The following is a 19,252-nucleotide window of genomic DNA, read 5'->3' on the forward strand; positions in this document are numbered from 1 at the left end:
AGGCACCCTTTCTGGCAATCTGATATGTGGGAGCCAAGAGTTGCATTTAAAAGTTGGCTTCAGAAATCAGACCTGTAAACGCAGACAACAAACTGAGGGTTGCTAGAAAGAAGGGGGTGGGAGATAGAAAAAAATGGGTAAAGAGGAGTGGGAGATAGAGGCCTTCTGTTATGGAATGAATTAAGTCACAGAAATAAAAGGCACAGGCACCCTTTCTGGCAATCTGATATGTGGGAGCCAAGAGTTGCATTTAAAAGTTGGCTTCAGAAATCAGACCTGTAAACGCAGACAACAAACTGAGGGTTGCTAGAAAGAAGGGGGTGGGAGATAGAAAAAAATGGGTAAAGAGGAGTGGGAGATAGAGGCCTTCTGTTATGGAATGAATTAAGTCACAGAAATAAAAGGCACAATATAGGGCATATGGGGGTGGGGAAAGTTTGCTTTGGAAACAAAAGTCAGTGTGAAGTATATTGTCTGATTGATGAATGTATTACTCACTTTCTGGAAAAATTTGATTGATCTTTTACAAAAAACATACAAATATCTGGTAATCTGAATAATTGTGCTTTTCAGACTTAGTCATTTTCTCTATAGTCCTTTGCTAAATATTTTCTTATCATTCAGTTGAACTCATTTTATGAAGATAAGTGTCCTTCACTTATTAGCTCAATGAATCATCTTTAAAAATAGGACCAGTTTTGTTCATACCTCTTCATTCTGCTTTTTTAGATCATTTCCCCAATTGTTCTTTAGTATTTCCCAAGTCACCTTTTCCTTATATCTGTAAGTTCTATCATTGGGAGGGGAATAAGAGAATTAAAATATCACAAATCACTGATCTCATTCGTGATGGTAGTACTTACATTTTTTTTGCTTTTCTCAAACAGTAGAAAATTATATCTTCATTCTCAGCAATATATCAACTACTACTTCTGGAATACTTCTGAAATGCACCTGGCTATCTGAGCAACACTTTGTGAAAAAAAAAAAAAAAAAAAAAAAAAAGTCAGGGAGATAGAATAGATAGGTAGATAATAGCTAGCTAGCTAAATAGATAAATGATTTTCTACTGATTTTTCTTACCCTCCAAAATGCAGTCCCATGTATTTGATGCCTTTCAAGATTATATTACTGAAGGATTAATTCAATAGCCAGCATCCACTCTGGCCTAGAATAATGAAAAACAAAACAAAACAAAACAAAAAAACAAACCTGGTATCCATATATTTATAATTTTTGTGATTTTTTTTAAAAATTTGGACAGGGCCATGGAATATCTACTGTTTGCATAATGTTAAATTATAACAGGACCAATCTTCACCCTGCCACCTTCCTACTGCTTGGCATCCCAGGATTGGAGACTGTCCACGTATGGATTTCTATCCCTTTTTGTCTCGTCTACATAGAGTCACTAATGGGAAATGCTGCCCTTCTATTCATTGTCAAGACAGACCACAAACAGCATGAACCCATGTACCTCTTTCTATGTATGCTGTCCGTGGCTGATTTGATGCTTACTTCTTCTACACTTCCCAAGATTCTCAGCCTCTTCTGGTTCAATTACAGAGAGATCTACTTTGAAGCCTGCCTCACTCAAATGTATCTTATTCATTCTCTATCTACTATGGAATCTGGGTTTATTTTGGCTATGGCTTTTGACCGCTACATAGCCATCTGCCACCCATTAAGACATTCCACTATCCTAACACCTGCAGTGATTGTAGGCTTGGGTTTGGGCATTGTCTTCAGAGGAGCTATACTCCTCAGTCCACACCCCTTTCTACTGAGGTGGCTTTCCTACTGCCGAACTAATGTCATCCCTCATACCTACTGTGAGTTTATGGCCCTGATAAAGCTGGTTTGCACCGAGACCAAGATTCGTAGAGCCTACAGCCTAATTGTGGCATTCCTGACAGGGGGACTGGATTTCATATTGATCATCTGTTCTTATGTCCTTATTCTTCTCACTGTCTTTAATCTCCCATCCAAAGCTGCCCGCCTCAAGACCTTAAGTACATGTGTCTCCCATGTATGGGTCATCTTAGTGTTTTATACACCAGCTTTTTTCTCTTTTCTTACTCATAGGTTTGGCCATCACATTGCTCCACATATCCACATTTTTATAGCCAATATATATCTTCTTATTCCACCCATGATGAACCCTATTATTTATGGTGTGAAAACCAAGAGAATCAGGGAGAGATTCTTTAAGTTCTTAACAATCAAATGTATTTAAAATCATATCTTACTGCTTGGAAGATTATCCCTTTGTTTTCTTCTTTCAAAAGTTTGACACTCTGTTTAAGAATATCTTGATTTCATCCTACTTGAAATTTGCTGAGCTTCTTGTATATCAGGGTTGTTTTTTTAAGCAATTTTTGGAAAAATTTCAGCCAATATTTCTTCAAATGTTATTTCTGTCTCTCTCGTCATTTTCAGTTTTCTTTTATAAGTAGGTTGTTATTTTTTGTTAGTATCCTGAAAGTTTTTGAGACTTTGTTTTTCTGCAATTTTTTTTTCTTGCTTCTTTAGTTGGGTAGTCTCAATTGGCCTTTCTTCATGTTTGCTTATTCATTTTTTCTACAAGTTCAAATATGCTTTTGGGCACCGGGAGTGAATTTTACATTTCATTTATTATATTTTTCCATTATATTTGGTTCTTTTTTTGTAATTCCTATCTCTTTATTTATATTTTCTATTTGGTGACACATAATTCTCAAACTTTTTTTTTCTGCTTTAGACTTGGTTTCTTTTAGTTCATAGAACTTATTCATAATAGCTGATATGAAGTCTTTGATTAGAAAGCAAATTTTTATTTTGAGTGTTTTTTTTTTTTTAATCTTGTGCATGTACTATGCACACAGGTATATGGTTCTAGATTCTAAGGACTATGTTGGAACTTTTCAAACTCTCTGATCGGCATCTCATTCTCTGTTTTTTGCTTGTTTGTTTGTTTAAGTTTTATGGTCAGTCTTTTGTTAGCCCAATCAGTAAATTTGCCTTAAGATACTCCATTGGTAAACAATTGCCACTAAAAATGTCTTTTATTCAGGGTGATTTCTGAGTCACGTCAAATTAGAAAAATAAAAAACGCTTTTGAATGGGGCATTTTAGTGAGCTTCTAGTTGTGTCAAATAGTGACAGTTTATGTTGATGGTGAATTTTGGACAGCCCTTGGATGCTAGGATGCTGGTTTTCAAAGATATGGAATGAATTTGTAAAGACTTTAAATGCTTATATCTATTAATTCTCGTATCTGTGTCATTTGTCTGGGTCAGTTTAAGTTGATTCATTGTTCTCACTTATGAACCTTTTTTCTACTTAGTTTCATGACTGGTAAATAGGAACAAATGCCAGACATTATGTATTTTACCTTGCTGGATGCTAATTTTTTTTTTAATTTCTCTGTTTTCAAGCTTTATTCTGAGACTTGATTAGATTGCAAATTGGTTGATCTTGTCAGGTTTTGTTTTTATACTGTCCTATGCAAAAGCAGAGCATCTGGTATTCATTTTGCCTCACTGTATGGTCTCCCTCTATCTTTCTATCACTATTGTGATATTGTGACATAGAGATTACTCTATAGATAAAGCTATCACAGTAAATTATGAAAAATTCTGGTGTGGCTGCTCAAAAAGAGTTAGCTTCAAGTATTACCCCAATTTTTTGTGTGTGGTTCTTCCTCCAATTTCGGGTAGACTGGATCATACATGTTATGGGTAGATTAGCTAGAACTAATTAGTTCGTGCATGAACTAATCAGCATTAAAGTAAGTTCTTAATACAGTCCTTCTGAAGAGCAAAAGAGTTCCCTCTCTGTGAAGATTATTTCTCTTTGGTATATTGGTTGATTGTTTCTAATTGTTTTATTCTCCCAAGAATCCCAGCTCCAGATCCTGAATTTAGGAATCATGTTGAACTCTGCCTGGGTTCTACCTTTCCCTAATGTGTTTTGATAGCTTTCCCTAGGCAGTAAGCTTGGGGATAACCTCAGTTGGTTCCCATCCCTCAGGTTCCATTGCCCCTCATTATCTGATGTCCAATATCTTGAGTACCTTGACTTCATTTATTTTGTGGTATTTTAGTTCTTTCTTGCAGGTCCCTTTACTCCAATTTGTCCAGAAACAAATGTCCCCATATAATTCTTTAAATTCAAATTTAGAAAACCTAAGCTATCTAAACTCTTATATCTGAGTCTTCATTATACAAATTGTGAGACATTTTTCCATATTATTCAGTGGTTGAGTAAACATACAGAGACACATGCATATACATACACACACAATGTATCTACACAGATTGCCATCAGAAATGTCAGTTGAGGACCAGCCTATCCAAAAGGATACAGAGTGGACTGTAGGTTTACTCTTTAAAGTCTTACCTTTTCCTTGTATTCTTTAAATGAGTTTCATTTTATCATGTTATTTTCCTCATATTATTAAGTGAAAATATGTCCTAAGGAAATAGAAAAGTCTGTGAAAACTGTATTCCAATCTAAGAGACATGGAAAGGCCCATACACCGGAAGCAAATTCTCATTCTCCTTCCCCAATACTAAGTAGCAATTATGACCAGAGCTGCATCTCCCTTTTTTTCCCCAAATTTTTATTATAAATATTTTTAAACAAACAGAAAAGTTGAAAAAATCACACAAATACTTGTCATGTTTATTCAGTCCCTTGATTCTCCACTTAACATGTTATGTTTCGTTTATCTCATATCTATCCTTCTGTTCATCCCTCTATCATTTGTCCATTCATCCTATTTGTTTTTTGATTCATCTCTTTCTTACTGACACCAAAACTTATTGAGATAAACTCAGTAGGTAATTAATCATTTCAATTGGCTCTGATTATTCTATTTTAATTTGCTAATGAAATGACTATAAATGTGCCGTGCTTTTTTAACTGTGTATTTATGAAAGGGTGTATGTTACTGATGACACAGAGAGTAGACTATTTGGAACCACTACATCAAAAACTAATGATGTACTCTATGTTGGCTAATTGAACATAATAATAAAATAAAATAAAATAAAATAAAATGAAGGAAAATAAATTATTCATATCTATTCTGTTGATTATTTTGCATATATACTCCAACATTCAAGTAATAAGGCAAGTGTAATAAGTAATTGATGTTAATATACCTATATTGGATAGAAATAATTGATATAACATTATACACTTGTTTTTGAGTGTTTAAGTGATATCTAGGGAAATCTGGGAGACTTTTTAAATTAGCTAGGAACAGGTTAATATTGTTATTATGTATTTAAATAATGAAATGGGGGTTGATACTATTCTAAACTTTATTTCCTACTACATTTTCTGTAACAGATATCATTTAATAAGTAAATGTATAATTCTATTTTTAATGCGATCAATTTTTTCCCTATGGAAAAAGCCTACTACATGGAAGACTTATTGCCAGATATCAGGCATAAAACAGTGATAACATTTAGATGTTGCTCTCAGGAATCCAGCAATTTATTTGGAAGATAAATTTAAATATACATTGTATAGGGGGCACCTGGGTGGCTCAGTCGCTTAAATGCCTTCAACTCAGTCATGATCCTGGGGTCCTGGGATGAGACCCCCATCAGGCTCCCTGCTCAGTGGGGAGCCTGCTTCTCCCTCTGCCCCTCCCCCTGCTCATGCTCTTTCTCACTGGTGCTATCTCTTAAATAAATAAATAAATACTAAAAAACATATATATACATTGTACATATATGTAAAATAGCATAAAAATTAGAACTACTTGAATGTGTGTTCTGTGAGTGCAAATGAGAAGCAAATAAACTAGGCTTTATCACCAGAGTCATTCAGAGATAGTTTCCTGGGAAGTTAATACTTACTTCAATTGAAACTAGTGGGTATGGGGATTTTCTTGATAAAAAAAAGAGTGTGTTCTGGGAGGATTATGAGAGAGAATAACTCCTACAGAGAATCACAATAATTCTAGATAAGTTGCATGTCTGACCAAAAAAAGGGATCTCCAATTTTTCTTCATAAACAGATCTGTCGATTAAACTTCACAAAAAATATATGGCAGAGTGTTTTGCTTTTCAAAGATTATCTTCACATTTGGATATATTTGGAGATTTTATATATATATATATATATATATATATATATAAAACCTATATTACCCTGAGAAAAAGAAAACAGGGACTTTAGTCTTTGAGAAAGGAAACTCAGGTCCTGGGAAAAAATTCATTATATAGCATTATAATTTTTTCCCCTTCCATTCAAGCTGACATATGAAATCCCCCAATTCTAAATGTGTTCTCTGAGAAATCCTCAGTTGCTCTTTGTTTGATTTTGGCAAGTCATATATCCTATGAGCTTTATGAAGATATCATAAACAACATACACATCATATGCAAATATTGGTGGTATAGTTGATGGTCCAGGGAAGTCTGTAACCACAGACTGGTCAGAAAAGACTAATGATAGGAGAAGCGATAGAAAAGGGGACAAAGTGACTCAATATATGGTCTGTTTTGACTCACGTCTGGTATAATAGTTCCTTCATTAGTCATCAATTATTGCCAGTACTAATTTCACAGATTCTTTCCAAGGCTATCAATTAAAGAGCAACAGGGAATTTAATTACACTGCTTGACATTGTTACTTAGCTCTTCATGTTCATTTGGAAATGGAAATTCCAGGCTTAATTTGAAAGGCGACATTACAATAACAACAATAATAATAAATATAAAATGACTTTTTTATTTGTTAAATAGTAAATAACCTGGGTGGCTCAGTTAGTTGATAGCCTTTGGCTCAAGTCATGATCCCAGTGTCCTGGAATGCAGTCCCTCATCAGGCTCCTTGCTTGGCAGGGAGTCTGTTTCTCCCTCTGCCTGCTGCTCCCCCTGCTTGTGTTCTCTCTGTCTGATAAATAAATAAATAAATAAATAAAAAAGAACTTTACTGTTCAAAAATGTGGGGCTATATAAAGTTTAATCAACTTCATGCTGCGAAGACTGATGTTTTCCCTATGTAATCTGTAATGTTTAGTCCCACAAAAGTACAATTAAATAATCACCATTATGACCCTAATACCCACGACTCTTTCATTATTGGTTCCCAAGGCTAGTCCTCTAGTGACTGCAGAATTCTCAAAGGCTGTCATCTGTCTGGTCAGTGAGACTCCTCTAGAAGAACAAAAAGAGATATTCTCATTCATGATCATTGACAGCCAACCACATGGGGCATTAATTTTGCATAACCCTCCTGAAAAACCCAAAGGCACCAGAGCAAGAAGTAGGAGGGAGCTGATTTGTCTTGCCACCATCTGGAAGCTGAATACAACCCAGGTAAAAACCAGTCAGATAAAGAAACAGGACTACATGATATAGGCATTTCTACTCCAGAGAAAAACAGAAGAAGAATTTTAAAAAATGGGCAGAAGATATGAACAGACACTTCTCCAATGAAGACATACAAATGGCTATCAGACACATGAAAAAATGTTCATCATCACTAGCCATCAGGGAGATTCAAATTAAAACCACATTGAGATACCACCTTACACCAGTTAGAATGGCCAAAATTAGCAAGACAGGAAACAACATGTGTTGGAGGGGATGTGGAGAAAGGGGAACCCTCTTCACTGTTTGTGGGAATGCAAGTTGGTGCAGCCACTTTGGAGAACAGTGTGGAGATTCCTTAAGAAATTAAAACTAGAGCTTCCCTATGACCCTGCAATTGCACTACTGGGTATTTACCCCAAAGATACACATATAGTGAAAAGAAGGGCCATCTGTACCCCAATGTTTATAGCAGCAGTGGCCACGGTCGCCAAACTGTGGAAAGAACCAAGATGACCTTCAACAGATGAATGGATAAGGAAGATGTGGTCCATATACACTATGGAGTATTATGCCTCTATCAGAAAGGATGAATAGCCAACTTTTGTATCAACATGGACGGGACTGGAAGAGATTATGCTAAGTGAAATAAGTCAAGCAGAGAGAGTCAAGTATCATATGGTTTCACTTATTTGTGGAGCATAACAAATAGCATGGAGGACAAGGGGAGTTAGAGAGGAGAAGGGAGTTGGGGGAAATTGGACGGGGAGGTGAACCATGAGAGACTATGGACTCTGAAAAACAATCTGAGGGTTTTGAAGTGGCAGGGGGTGGGAGGTTGGGGGAACCAGGTGGTGGGTATTGGAGAGGGCACAGATTGCATGGAACACTGGGTGTGGTGCAAAAAACAATGAATACTGTTATGCTGAAAATAAATTAAAAAAATAAAAAAAATACTTAACAGCATGTATAGCAAATTTAGTGACCAATGAATGGACTCCAACTATAGGAGAAAAGCAGGGTCAGGAAGGTCTCCTCCTGTGCCAGTCTTTACCTCAGAAGCTAAACTGTAATTGTATCTAGAGTGTCTCCAATATAGTAAGGTGAGTAAAAGGAAGGTGGCGCTTAGGGAATTTTAAATGGAAACCATTGACAAGAACATTTTATGGACTTACTGGTGCATACAGCTGAACAAAATATTTTGGAAATTTAAGATACTTAAGAGCAAAAATGATGATAAATGAAGTAGGCTAAATTCTGAAATAGTGCTTATTTTGTTGCTGCTATAGAAATGTGTCTGAGAGATGTAGCTAGATGCTTTGTTTGAACTTCATAAAGTGAGAGTAACAAAGATCAGTAAAACTAAAAATCAAGGTTTAGTTTTTAAAATGAAAAATCAAGGTTTAAATGGTCCAAATTTTCATATTTGTCTTTGCATATCAATCTGATCATATTCACAGAAATTGATTTGTACTAGGTTCAGTAAGTGTTTTTAATCTAAAATAGCAATATGCTTTTATAGAGAGTTTTATGAAAAAAGAAAATTTTCCAATGAAGAGAAAAAACAAGCTTAATAGAGCAAAAGATGTTTCAGAGGCATAATCAGAGCAATAAGTTTCTACTTTTCATTTGAAAATAAGTTTCTTTTGTACTTTTTTATTTGTTTAGTGAAAATATAATCAAAATAAGTACTTGACATGTTTCCAGCAATTACTAGATGGTGTTTATGCAGTGAAGAATAAATGAGATATGGAGCAAAATGTCACAACTGTAAGTTCTATTCTTTCTTTCCCTAGGTTTCTGTTCTTTCTTCTGAAATCCTACTCTTTCAAGCGCCTTTTGAATTTTGAGATAAAAACAAATATTATTGGCTAATTCCATGTCCTCACCCTGATACCTGAATCTGGCACAAAGTTTCCTACTATAAATTGTCATAAGATATGTATCACATATTTCATGTATAAACAAAGAGTATTTTTTATGCTCAACCTATTGAAAATAACATTGATGACACTTAAATTACAGCAAGTTTAGTGACTGAAAATGTTAGTTCAGAATAGAACCAGTTTCCACCCAACTACTTTCCTTCTCCTTGGAATTCCAGGGCTGGAGGCAGCTCATGTCTGGATCTCCATCCGCTTTTGCCTGGTCTACCTACTGGCTCTGATGGGGAATTGTGTTCTTGTGTTCATCATCAAGATGGACCCCAGTCATCATGAGCCCATGTGTCTCTTCCTCTGCATGCTCTCTCTGAATGACTTGATGCTTAGCACCACTGCCCTTCCCAAGATTCTCAGCCTTTTCTGATTCAATGACAGAGAAATCAGCTTTAAAGCTTGCTTCTCCCAGATATTCTTCATCCACTCTTTGTTCGCCATGGAGTCAGGTTTTTTATTGGCCATGGCCTTTGAACGATATGTGGCCATCTGCAACCCTCTAAGGCTCTCCACCATTCTTACACATGGAGTAAGCATGGCTTTGAGTTTGCCCATTGTCCTACGTGGAATTATCCTGCTGAGTCCTCATCCTTTCTTACTGATGAGGCTTCCCTACTGCAAAACCAATGTCATCACCAATACCTACTGTGAATTTATGGCCCTGATCAAACTGGCCTGTGCCAATACCAGGATCCACAGACTCTAAGCCTTAACTCACCTCCCTTTCAGGTGGGCTGGACTTAATATTGATAATGTGCTCTTATATTCTTATTCTTCGTGCTGTGTTTCAACTTCCATCAAAGGAGGCTAGACTCGACCTTAAGCACATGCAGCTCTCATGCTTGGGTCATCCTACTGTTTTACATTCCCGCCTTTTTCTCATTCATCACTCATAGATTTGGTGAGAACATAGCTCCTCACATCCACATCTTTATAGCCAACATTTATCTTCTTATCCCTCTGATGATAAACCCTGTCATCTATGGTGTCAAAACAAAAAATATTGGGGAGAGATTTCTTAAAGTCTTCACAAACACATACATTTTGATATGTTTTGTTTATAAAGTTTGTCGTTGTTGTTGTTTTGTTGTTTTTAGTTTTTCTTTTTGTTTTAATTAGCCAGCAAGACAGGTGGATACCATGGAATTATGGCCTTGTTTATATTCAATTAAATCACTACTACCTAAGAAGACAGAAATTTCCCAGGTGAATGTGTCATACTTACTAAAAAAATTTGTAATTAATATATGGAATACAGTAGGTACCAACACTTATATACTATTTTTGAAAGACATTACTATTTTTAGTATAGGGCCATTTCCTAATTTGTGTTTCCAAAACAAACTGCCCAACACTTAGAATTAAATCAAGATGCATAAGTTACTTATTATGTTTCTTCAATGACAAATGTTTTCTCATTCCATCTTTCCTTAGCACAGGCACACTCAACCTGGAGTGGCTAATACACTGATGAAAGTATAACTTTGTAGGGAGTCAGCATTTTTTTCGCTTGCTTGCAACAGTTAATAATCTAGGACTTAAAGGTAGAAGAACTGAAAAGGCAAAGTGTGTCTCTGAAATTTTTAAATTTTCTTCCATTTTAAAGAAACTGAGCATATAATTGAGGCTTTAATTATCATATATTTTTTGTTTTGTTTTGTTTTAGTTTATCATATATTCTTTAATTTTGTGTAACCAATGTAGAGGTCAGCTATACATATAAGTAGAGCTCTTCTATATAAGTCAGCTTTGGCCACAGCTAATTTAGGAGCTGCTTTGCTTCAAAAATAATATATACATTCAAATTTTTTAGTTTGGGAAAAAGTATAAAACAAAGGGAAAGGAACAGAAGCAGAAAATCTGCATACAATTTTCCCATCCATCAAGACTGTTATTCTTCAAAGTAGCTATTTAAAACTGAAGTTAGTTTTGAGGAGAAATGCAGCATGTTATTAAATTGGCTTTATATGATATAGATCATCTCAATTTATTCACAATGATCATATGGCAATGACTGTATACTTTTCCTGACAATGCAACTGAAATATATTTTAGAAAATTTGAACACCGAAAAGGTAAAAGAAAAATATTTGTTTAGAAGTGTAAATCAAAGGGTGCCTGGGTGGCAAAATTGGTTAAGCATCTGACTCTTGGTTTTGACTCAGGTCATGATCTCAGGGTTGTAAGATCAAGTCCCATGTCAGGCTCCATGCTCAGCATGGAGTTAAGACTCTCTCTTCTTCTACCTCTCCCCCCTTAAAAAACATAAATCTTTAAAAACATAGATCTTTAAAAAAACCAAAGTCTAAATCTAGCATACTGACAACAAACACAATGGACATTTTGTTAGTCTTCCTTTCATGAAACTCTGTGGTTTGGAGTGTACATAAATTTTGTAATTTTCCATGATGTGGACAGTATACTTACTTTTCTTACTCTAGAAATTACCTTTTGTTTTTTTTCTGTCATTCCTTATATATTCTTAAAAGTATCTCTCAAGTTAACTAGTGTGACCAAATTGTCAATCCTTTTATACCTTTCACCATTTTTATTTGTAGTTGAAAAAAGTATTAGGGAAAAAAATATTAGAATCAAGAGAATATAGGTAGTGTTAAAAACTACTGAAAATGGAATATTTATTTTAAGTGATATTCTACACTTACTCAGATTTTACTTTATGACTATGAATGATTGTTAGGAATAATGTCAATGTTAATATCTAATTCCTTTTTGATTTCCACAAAATATTCATTAGTATAGGTATATTGGACCTTATTAAATTCACTCTCTGTTGCTAGGCATTCAATTTCTTAAAAAAAAGTTATTTATTATCTACCTAGTTATGTAAACTTTACTTTTTAGATCCAAAGCAAAATCGAGAGGAGGTTACAGAGTTCCCGTATCTCTGCCCTCACAAACACATAGCATACCCTACTATCAACATTCCTCATGAAGGTGACGCATTTGTGAGAGTCAGTTACCTTACAGAGGCACACCACTAGTACTCAAAGTCCACAACTTTCATTAGGGTTAACCCTTGGTGTTGTACATTCTGTGTATGTTGACAAATGTATCATGACATATAACATGTATCCATTGTTTTAATATCATACAGAATAATTTCACTGTAGTAAAAATCTTCTGTCCTCTACCTATTCATCCTTCCCTTCCCCCAGGCCCTGAAACTGAAACCACTGGTCTTTTTACTGTCTCCCTAGTTTTACGTTTTCCAGTATGTCATGCAATTGCAATCATACAGTATGTAGCCTTGGTTTCTTTCATGTAATAATATGCATTTAAGTTTCCTCTATGTTATTTCATGGCTTGACATGCTATTTTTTTTTGACGGTTTTATTTATTTACTTGACAGAGATATTACAAGTAGGCAGAGAGGCAGGCAAAGAAAGAGGAAGGGAAGCAGGCTCCCTGCTGAGCAGAGAACCTGATGCAGGACTCTATCCCAGGACCCTGAAATCATGACCTGAGCCGAAGGCAGAGGCCCAACCCACTGAGTCACCCAGGTGCCCCGACATGCTATTTATTTTTAGTGCTGAATAATATTCTACTATCTGAATGTACCACAGATTATTATAATTATTATTTTGTACCACAGATTATTTATTCATTCACCTGCTAAAGAACTTGGCTGCTCCCAAGTTTTGGTAAGTAAGAATAAACATTCTTATTGTTTATATTGTTATAAACATTCATGTGCAGATTTTGTGTGGGCATAAGTTTTCAACTCTTTAAGTAAATACTGAGGATAGCAATTGCTGACTCATATGGTAAGAATATGTTTAGTTTTGTAAGAAACTGCCAAACTGTCTTCCAAGTAAGTGTACAATTTTGCATTTCCACAAACAATGAATAAGAGCTCCTATTCTTCCACTTTGTCCTCAGCATTTGGTATTATCAGTGGCTTGAATCTTCCCCATTATAATAGATGTGTTACACTATCTCACTGTTGCTTTAATTTACAATTCTCTATTAACAGATAATGTTGAGCATCTTTTCATATGCTCCTTGCCATCTGTATATCTTCTGTGGTGAGATGTCTATTGAAGTTGGGTCAATCATTTTCTTCTTGTTGAGTTTCAAGAATTCCTTATATATTTCATGTAACAATCTTTTACCAGATATGTCTTTGCAAATATTTTCTCCCACTTTGTGACTAGTCATCTTACTCTCTTGACAGTGTCCTTCATAGAACAAAAGTTTTAAATTTTAATTGGAGTCTAATTAATCAATTATTATTTCATTTGTGGTGCCTTTTGGTGTTGTAAAAACTGATTGCCTAACCCATGGTCATCTACATGTTCTATGTTATCTTTTAGGAGGTTTTAGTTTTGCATTTTACTTTTAAGTCTGTGATCCATTTAGAGCTAATTTTTGTGAATAGTTAGAATGTGTGCATCTAGATTTTTTTTGTCAGGAATTCAATTTATATTTAAGTTTATGTTTAAGTTTATTTATAGTGATGTTTATATATATATTTAAGTTTATGCAACTTATATTTATGTTTAAGTTTATGTCATTAAGAATTGCTATATCAACTACTATTGTAAATATTTTCTTTTTTGTTTGTTTTTTTTTAAAGATGTTATTCTTAAATAATATCTATACCCAACCTGGGATGCAAACCTACAACCCCAAGATCAAGAGTCACATGCTCTACTGACTGAGCCAGCCAGGCTCCCCTATTCCTTCTTTTAAAGTCAGGTTTATTGGGATACAATTTATGCAGTATAAATTTAATTCTTTTTAGTGGGCAGTTCTATGAGTTTGTTTGTTGTTTTTTATTTATTATTTATTTATTTATTTATTTTAAGTAGGCTCCATGTCCAACATGGGACTTGAACTCATGACAACCTCTGAGCTGAGATCCAGAGTCACATGCTTTACCAGCTGAGCCAGCCAGGTGCCCTTCTTCTACTTATAAGCAAATTCTGAATCACCGTATTACTTTTATTACTTATATTACTTGTACTATATTACACTTCAGTTCAAAGTTATATGCATACTGAACAATCTTTAATGAGATGAGCCATTTTTAAAAAATGTATAGTCCATACAGAATTGCTCTCTTTTGGATTACTTGTAGATATCATTTCATTAACTTTTCTGTTTGTTTGAATTGATTTCTCTTCCATGGTCCACATTTCTTTGTACATTGAGGAGTTTATCATTTCCTGTGCAAGATATATGTTCTACAGATCTCATTTTTAAGAAATCATGATTGTGTTTTCTTTTACTATAATTATTAAAAATAATTTCTTAATTGTCAGGTGCTTCTGTATTTTCATTTGATAATTCCTGCCTTAATTTCTTTATAACTAGCCAACAAGATAAGAAGATAGGTATCTATCTATTTATATAGATGCATATATAGTAGAGAACATAGATTATGATATATGAAATTAAATTCTATAATACAGTCTAGGATATTGTATGTACCAAACCATTTGTTGTTTTTTAATACATTTAAGTTTTCAGGATAATTTAGCAGAACCTTCTTTTTCATATGTATTTTGGGGTATTTTTGCATATATATAACCTCTTGTGCTGACACCATTAGTTACATGAAATAAATTTGCCCTACGGATTTGGAAAAACCACATTTGTCATATACAAAATTGTTATGTATATTGAAATTTTCACAGGGCTCTTTATATTTTATTGTTCTTATTGGAAGCAGTGCTCTTATTTAAGAAATCATAGCCTATTTCAAGATAGTGAGATAGTTCTATGTTTTCTTCTAAAAGCAATATTTTCTAATTCACTAACTGTATAAACATTATGAAGCTGATTGATTGGGGAGGAGGGTGTAATATAGGATGGGCATACATATTTCCCTAATTTGGCTACCTTTTCTTTGTTGGAAACTCCATTCTATCCACACATTGTTATAGATCATATGTGGATTTCTCTCCCCCGCCCTTTTTTTTTTTGTTTGTTTGTTAAGGTACAACACAGATAACATAAAATTTACCATAACCATTTTTAAGTGTACAGTTCATTGGAATTAATACATTGACATTGTTTGTAGCCATCAACATGACCCATTTCATGCCTCTTTTCATCTTGTAAAACTAAAATTCTATCCCTAAGTTATAATAAATCCTCACTTTTTCCTTCACCCAGCTCCTAGCAACAACCAAATACATGATTTCTTTTTCTTTTGTTCCCTATGCCTTTGGTTTCTTATTTAGTAAATCATCACTAAATCCAATGTCATGAGGCTTTTTCCTGACATTTTTCTCTTAAAAGTTTTATAGTTTTAGGCCTTTTATATATTTTGAGTTAATTTTCATTTGCGGTCTTAGGTACGAATTAAACTTCATTCTTTTCCATGTAGATATCCAATGTTCCCAGAACTGTTTGTTGAAAAGACTGTCCTTTCTTCATTGAATCATGTTAGCATAATTCTATGGTTGTGAACAAATAAGAAACATATACTTTAGGGTTTCACCTAATAATGATATGTATACCTGCCTCCAGTTTCTGACACAGGGGTCCTAAAACTCTTGTAAATTTCTAAGTGATTTGAACATTAGGAATATCTTTTGCTCCTAGATAGGCACTGGTCACCAGAAAGACCAAACCATAATTAGAAGCTTGGAAGTTTCATCCCTAAACCCAGCCATTTTTCCAGATAGAAGAGAGGGGCTGGAAATGGAGTTAGTCATTGATCATGCCTAAGTGAGGAAGTCTACATTAAAAAAATCCCAATCGTATTGGGTCTGGAGAGTTTCGAGGTTGGTAAACATCATCCACCTATCAGGAGGTTGATGCACTCCAACTGCACAGGGACAAAAGCTCCTTCCCTGACCTTGTCCTATGCATCTCTTCATCTAGCTGTTCATCTGTATCCTTTATCATATCCTTTAGTAAACTAGTAAACATAAGTAAGTGTTTCTCTGAGTTCTGTGACCCACTCTAGCAAATTAATCAAAATTGAGGAGGACAATCTAGCAAGCTCTGACTTAAAGCCCATCAGTCAGGAGCACAGATGACAGCCTGGATTTGTGATTGGCATCTGAAGTGGAATGGGAGCAATCTTGTGAGACTGAGCCCTTAATTTTTGGGACCTGATGCCATCTCTAGGTTAATAGTGTCAGCATTGAGTTACATATAGGACACCCAGATGGTGTTGCAGAATTGTCAGGTGGGAGAAACCACCCCGACATCTGGTGTCAGAAGTGTTATGAGTGAGGTGGTAGTATAAGAGTAAAGGAGAAATACAGGAGGGAGTTTTTCCTAACACAAAGGTTAAATCCCATTTGGTTATAATGTGTACTCCTTTTAATATGCTGCTGAAGTTGGTTTGCTGGAATGTTACTGAGGATTTGTGCCCCAATGTTCATAACAGATATTGTCTATTCTGTTCTTTTCTTGTATCTTCTAGGACACCATATGTGACTTTATCTTTATTCTGTTTCACTGATCTATTTTTCCGTCCCTGAACTGATACCACACTGTCTAAATTATCCTAACTTTTAATTTTTCTATTATCTTGTATTGAATGCCCTCCAGGCACCTCAAGGGAGAATTCGAATATTTTACCTTTAGTGTAATGCTTACTGTAAGTTACTTATTTATATTTTGAATATATATACATCTCATTGTAAACTTAATTTCTGTTGATTTTTAGTCATGAATGGCTATTTAATATTAACAAATGCTTTTTCTGTATATACTGATATAATTATGTTTTTTCCCCTTTTCTGTTATATTCCTTGATTATCAGATATTAAACCAAACTTGCATTTCTGGGATAAATTTAATTGACAATATTTTTTTATCGCTAACATTGAGAAGTCTTCTATCAAGAATAATTTATATTTATATGCTTATTTGGGTAATCTATCTTTTTACTCTTTTTTTTAAAGATGATGTACTGTATGGTGACTAACATAACACAATAAAAAATAACTAACATAAAAACAATTTTACTTATTTATTTGAGAGTGAGAGATAGAATGAGAAGGAGCAGGCCGGGGGCAGGAGAGGCAGAGGGAGAGGGAGAAGTAGGCTCCCTGCAGAGCAGGGACTGCCCCCCATGTGGGGCTCTGTCCCAGGACCCAGCTCAGGTCATGATCATAGGATCATGACCTGAGCTGGAGGCAGATGCTTAACTGACTGAGCCACCCCAGATGCTCCCACTCTATCTGTTTTAAGATCTCTATGAGTTCTGAAACTTGACTTTTTAAAAAATTTATTTATATTGAGATACAGTTAACATATAACACTGTATAAGTTTAAGATGTACAGTTGTTAATTTAGCACATTTACATATTGCAGTATGATTACCACTGTAGCATTAGCTAACACCTTTAATCATATCTTTTTTATTTCTTATTTTTTATATTTTTATCTTCTTTTCCATTTCTATATTCTTATCTTTTATTTTTTATCTCATTACCATTTCTTTTTTGGTGGTAGGAATGCTTAAAATGTAATCTCTTATCTACTTTGAAGTTTATAATGCAACATTTTTGTCTAGAATCATTATGCAGTACATTAGATCTCCAGGATATATTACTAGTTGTAACTTTCCATTGACATTTTGCTAATTTTTAGAACTAATTGCTAAGTTCTAAATTTTTTCATTCATTTTATTCATTTCAAAGCCTCACTCATATCAAATTTCATTATAAACGGATATTATGTGACAGAGTAATTATGAGTGTAATTTTGTACTCTCTCTGGTACTATTTATACTCCTCAGAAGGGAAAGAAACATCTGTTGTAGGGTTCGAGACCCTGGGACTAATCTGAAATTAGCCATTCATGTGGGAATACTTCAAATCTCTGAGTTCCTGGTTTTGATTCAACAACACAATCAATATGGAGGAATAGACAACTCATCTATGTTTGCTCAAGCTTAAGAAAAGAGAGAGGCAGTGATGGGGGACTATAGTATATTAGTTTGAGGAAGAGCTTTCTAGACCTCAGGAAAAAATATTCAAAATTACTTTGGACTCTTGAGACTCAGCTGTGCTGAAAATAAACTGAGAGCATGAAGACAAGGTGATCCCTCTGAAGATAAGTTAAATAATTATTTGGATCACCTCATTGTTGAGAGATAAATCAGTGTAACCCCACCATGAAGAATTAGCCATTTATAAAGTTAGATGAGGATGCTCTTAAAGTTCTCCTCAACCATCCTTTAGAGATTTTGGCCCACAAGTCAGCTGGTAACAACTTTGGAAAAGGAAGTGTATGCAGGTATATTCTCTGGGCTTAGGAATAATTTAATAAGAAATAACATACTAACCATTAGTTTCATGGTGAATTAGTTTCACAGTGAACATCTGGCATTAACAGAGGTGTTGGAGTGCTTGCTTAGGTAGCACATATACTAACAGAAGTGTTGGAATAGAAAGTTAGGATTATTTTATGGATTTTGCATGGGCCATATTAGTCAGTCCATGAAACCACAGTTATAAAGCAAAAGAAATCAGAATGTATGTCCTTATTGCTTCTGAGTACGCTGTGAGAATCACTTATGATAAAATTTGTGAAAACCTTTAACAGGAGCTTTCTTTTTATCGCATATTGTAGTGGAACAAAGGTGAAATTTTGGAGTGAAACTAGGGTGTGTTTTCCCCTACAACATGCTGATTGTGTGACTTTGGAGGAATATTTAGCTTATATAAAGTATGTTTCTTCTTTTATAAATTGAGAATAATGGCAGTCTCACCAGATTTTATGCAAATCAGCAATTGGGCACTGGAAATGACATTTGCATTTTGTGTGGTACATATAATGATACCAAAAGGTAGTAAGTGTTACTACTTTCAAATGTGGATGTTGATTGATTGATTTAGAACTCAGCAGTCCTTCTTTCCCGAAGTGTATTCTAATTTCTTAGGTGTAGTAAGAAGCTCATGTACCCTAGTTAGTACTGCAGTATAAATTTTATAAAAAAGAAAGATTTAATGATTTAATGAGTAATGTATAGACTGGTGGAATTGTTTTTTTTTTTTTTTTTTTTTT

At 34.6% G+C, this 19,252-nt stretch overlaps 2 protein-coding genes across 2 annotated transcripts in view; both read left to right on the forward strand.

Moving 5' to 3' along the window:
- Positions 1–1,291: 1,291 nt before the first annotated feature.
- LOC111159314 (olfactory receptor 52K2-like) lies at positions 1,292–2,236 on the forward strand. The gene has a single exon (XM_022521721.1). It carries the CDS (start codon positions 1,292–1,294, stop codon positions 2,234–2,236), a length of 945 nt encoding a protein of 314 aa, XP_022377429.1.
- A 7,123-nt stretch (positions 2,237–9,359) lies between these two features.
- LOC111159315 overlaps positions 9,360–19,252 on the forward strand; it is a 16,861-nt gene continuing 6,968 nt past the window's right edge. Inside the window, 4 exon segments of the mRNA XM_022521722.1 lie at positions 9,360–9,967; positions 9,969–10,067; positions 10,069–10,304; positions 12,116–12,225. Coding sequence (XP_022377430.1) covers positions 9,360–9,967; positions 9,969–10,067; positions 10,069–10,304; positions 12,116–12,225 — 1,053 coding nt within the window.

Source organism: Enhydra lutris, unplaced genomic scaffold (assembly GCF_002288905.1).
Source record: "Enhydra lutris kenyoni isolate GAN:26980312 unplaced genomic scaffold, ASM228890v2 scaffoldscaffold68, whole genome shotgun sequence".
NCBI lineage: Eukaryota > Metazoa > Chordata > Mammalia > Carnivora > Mustelidae > Enhydra > Enhydra lutris.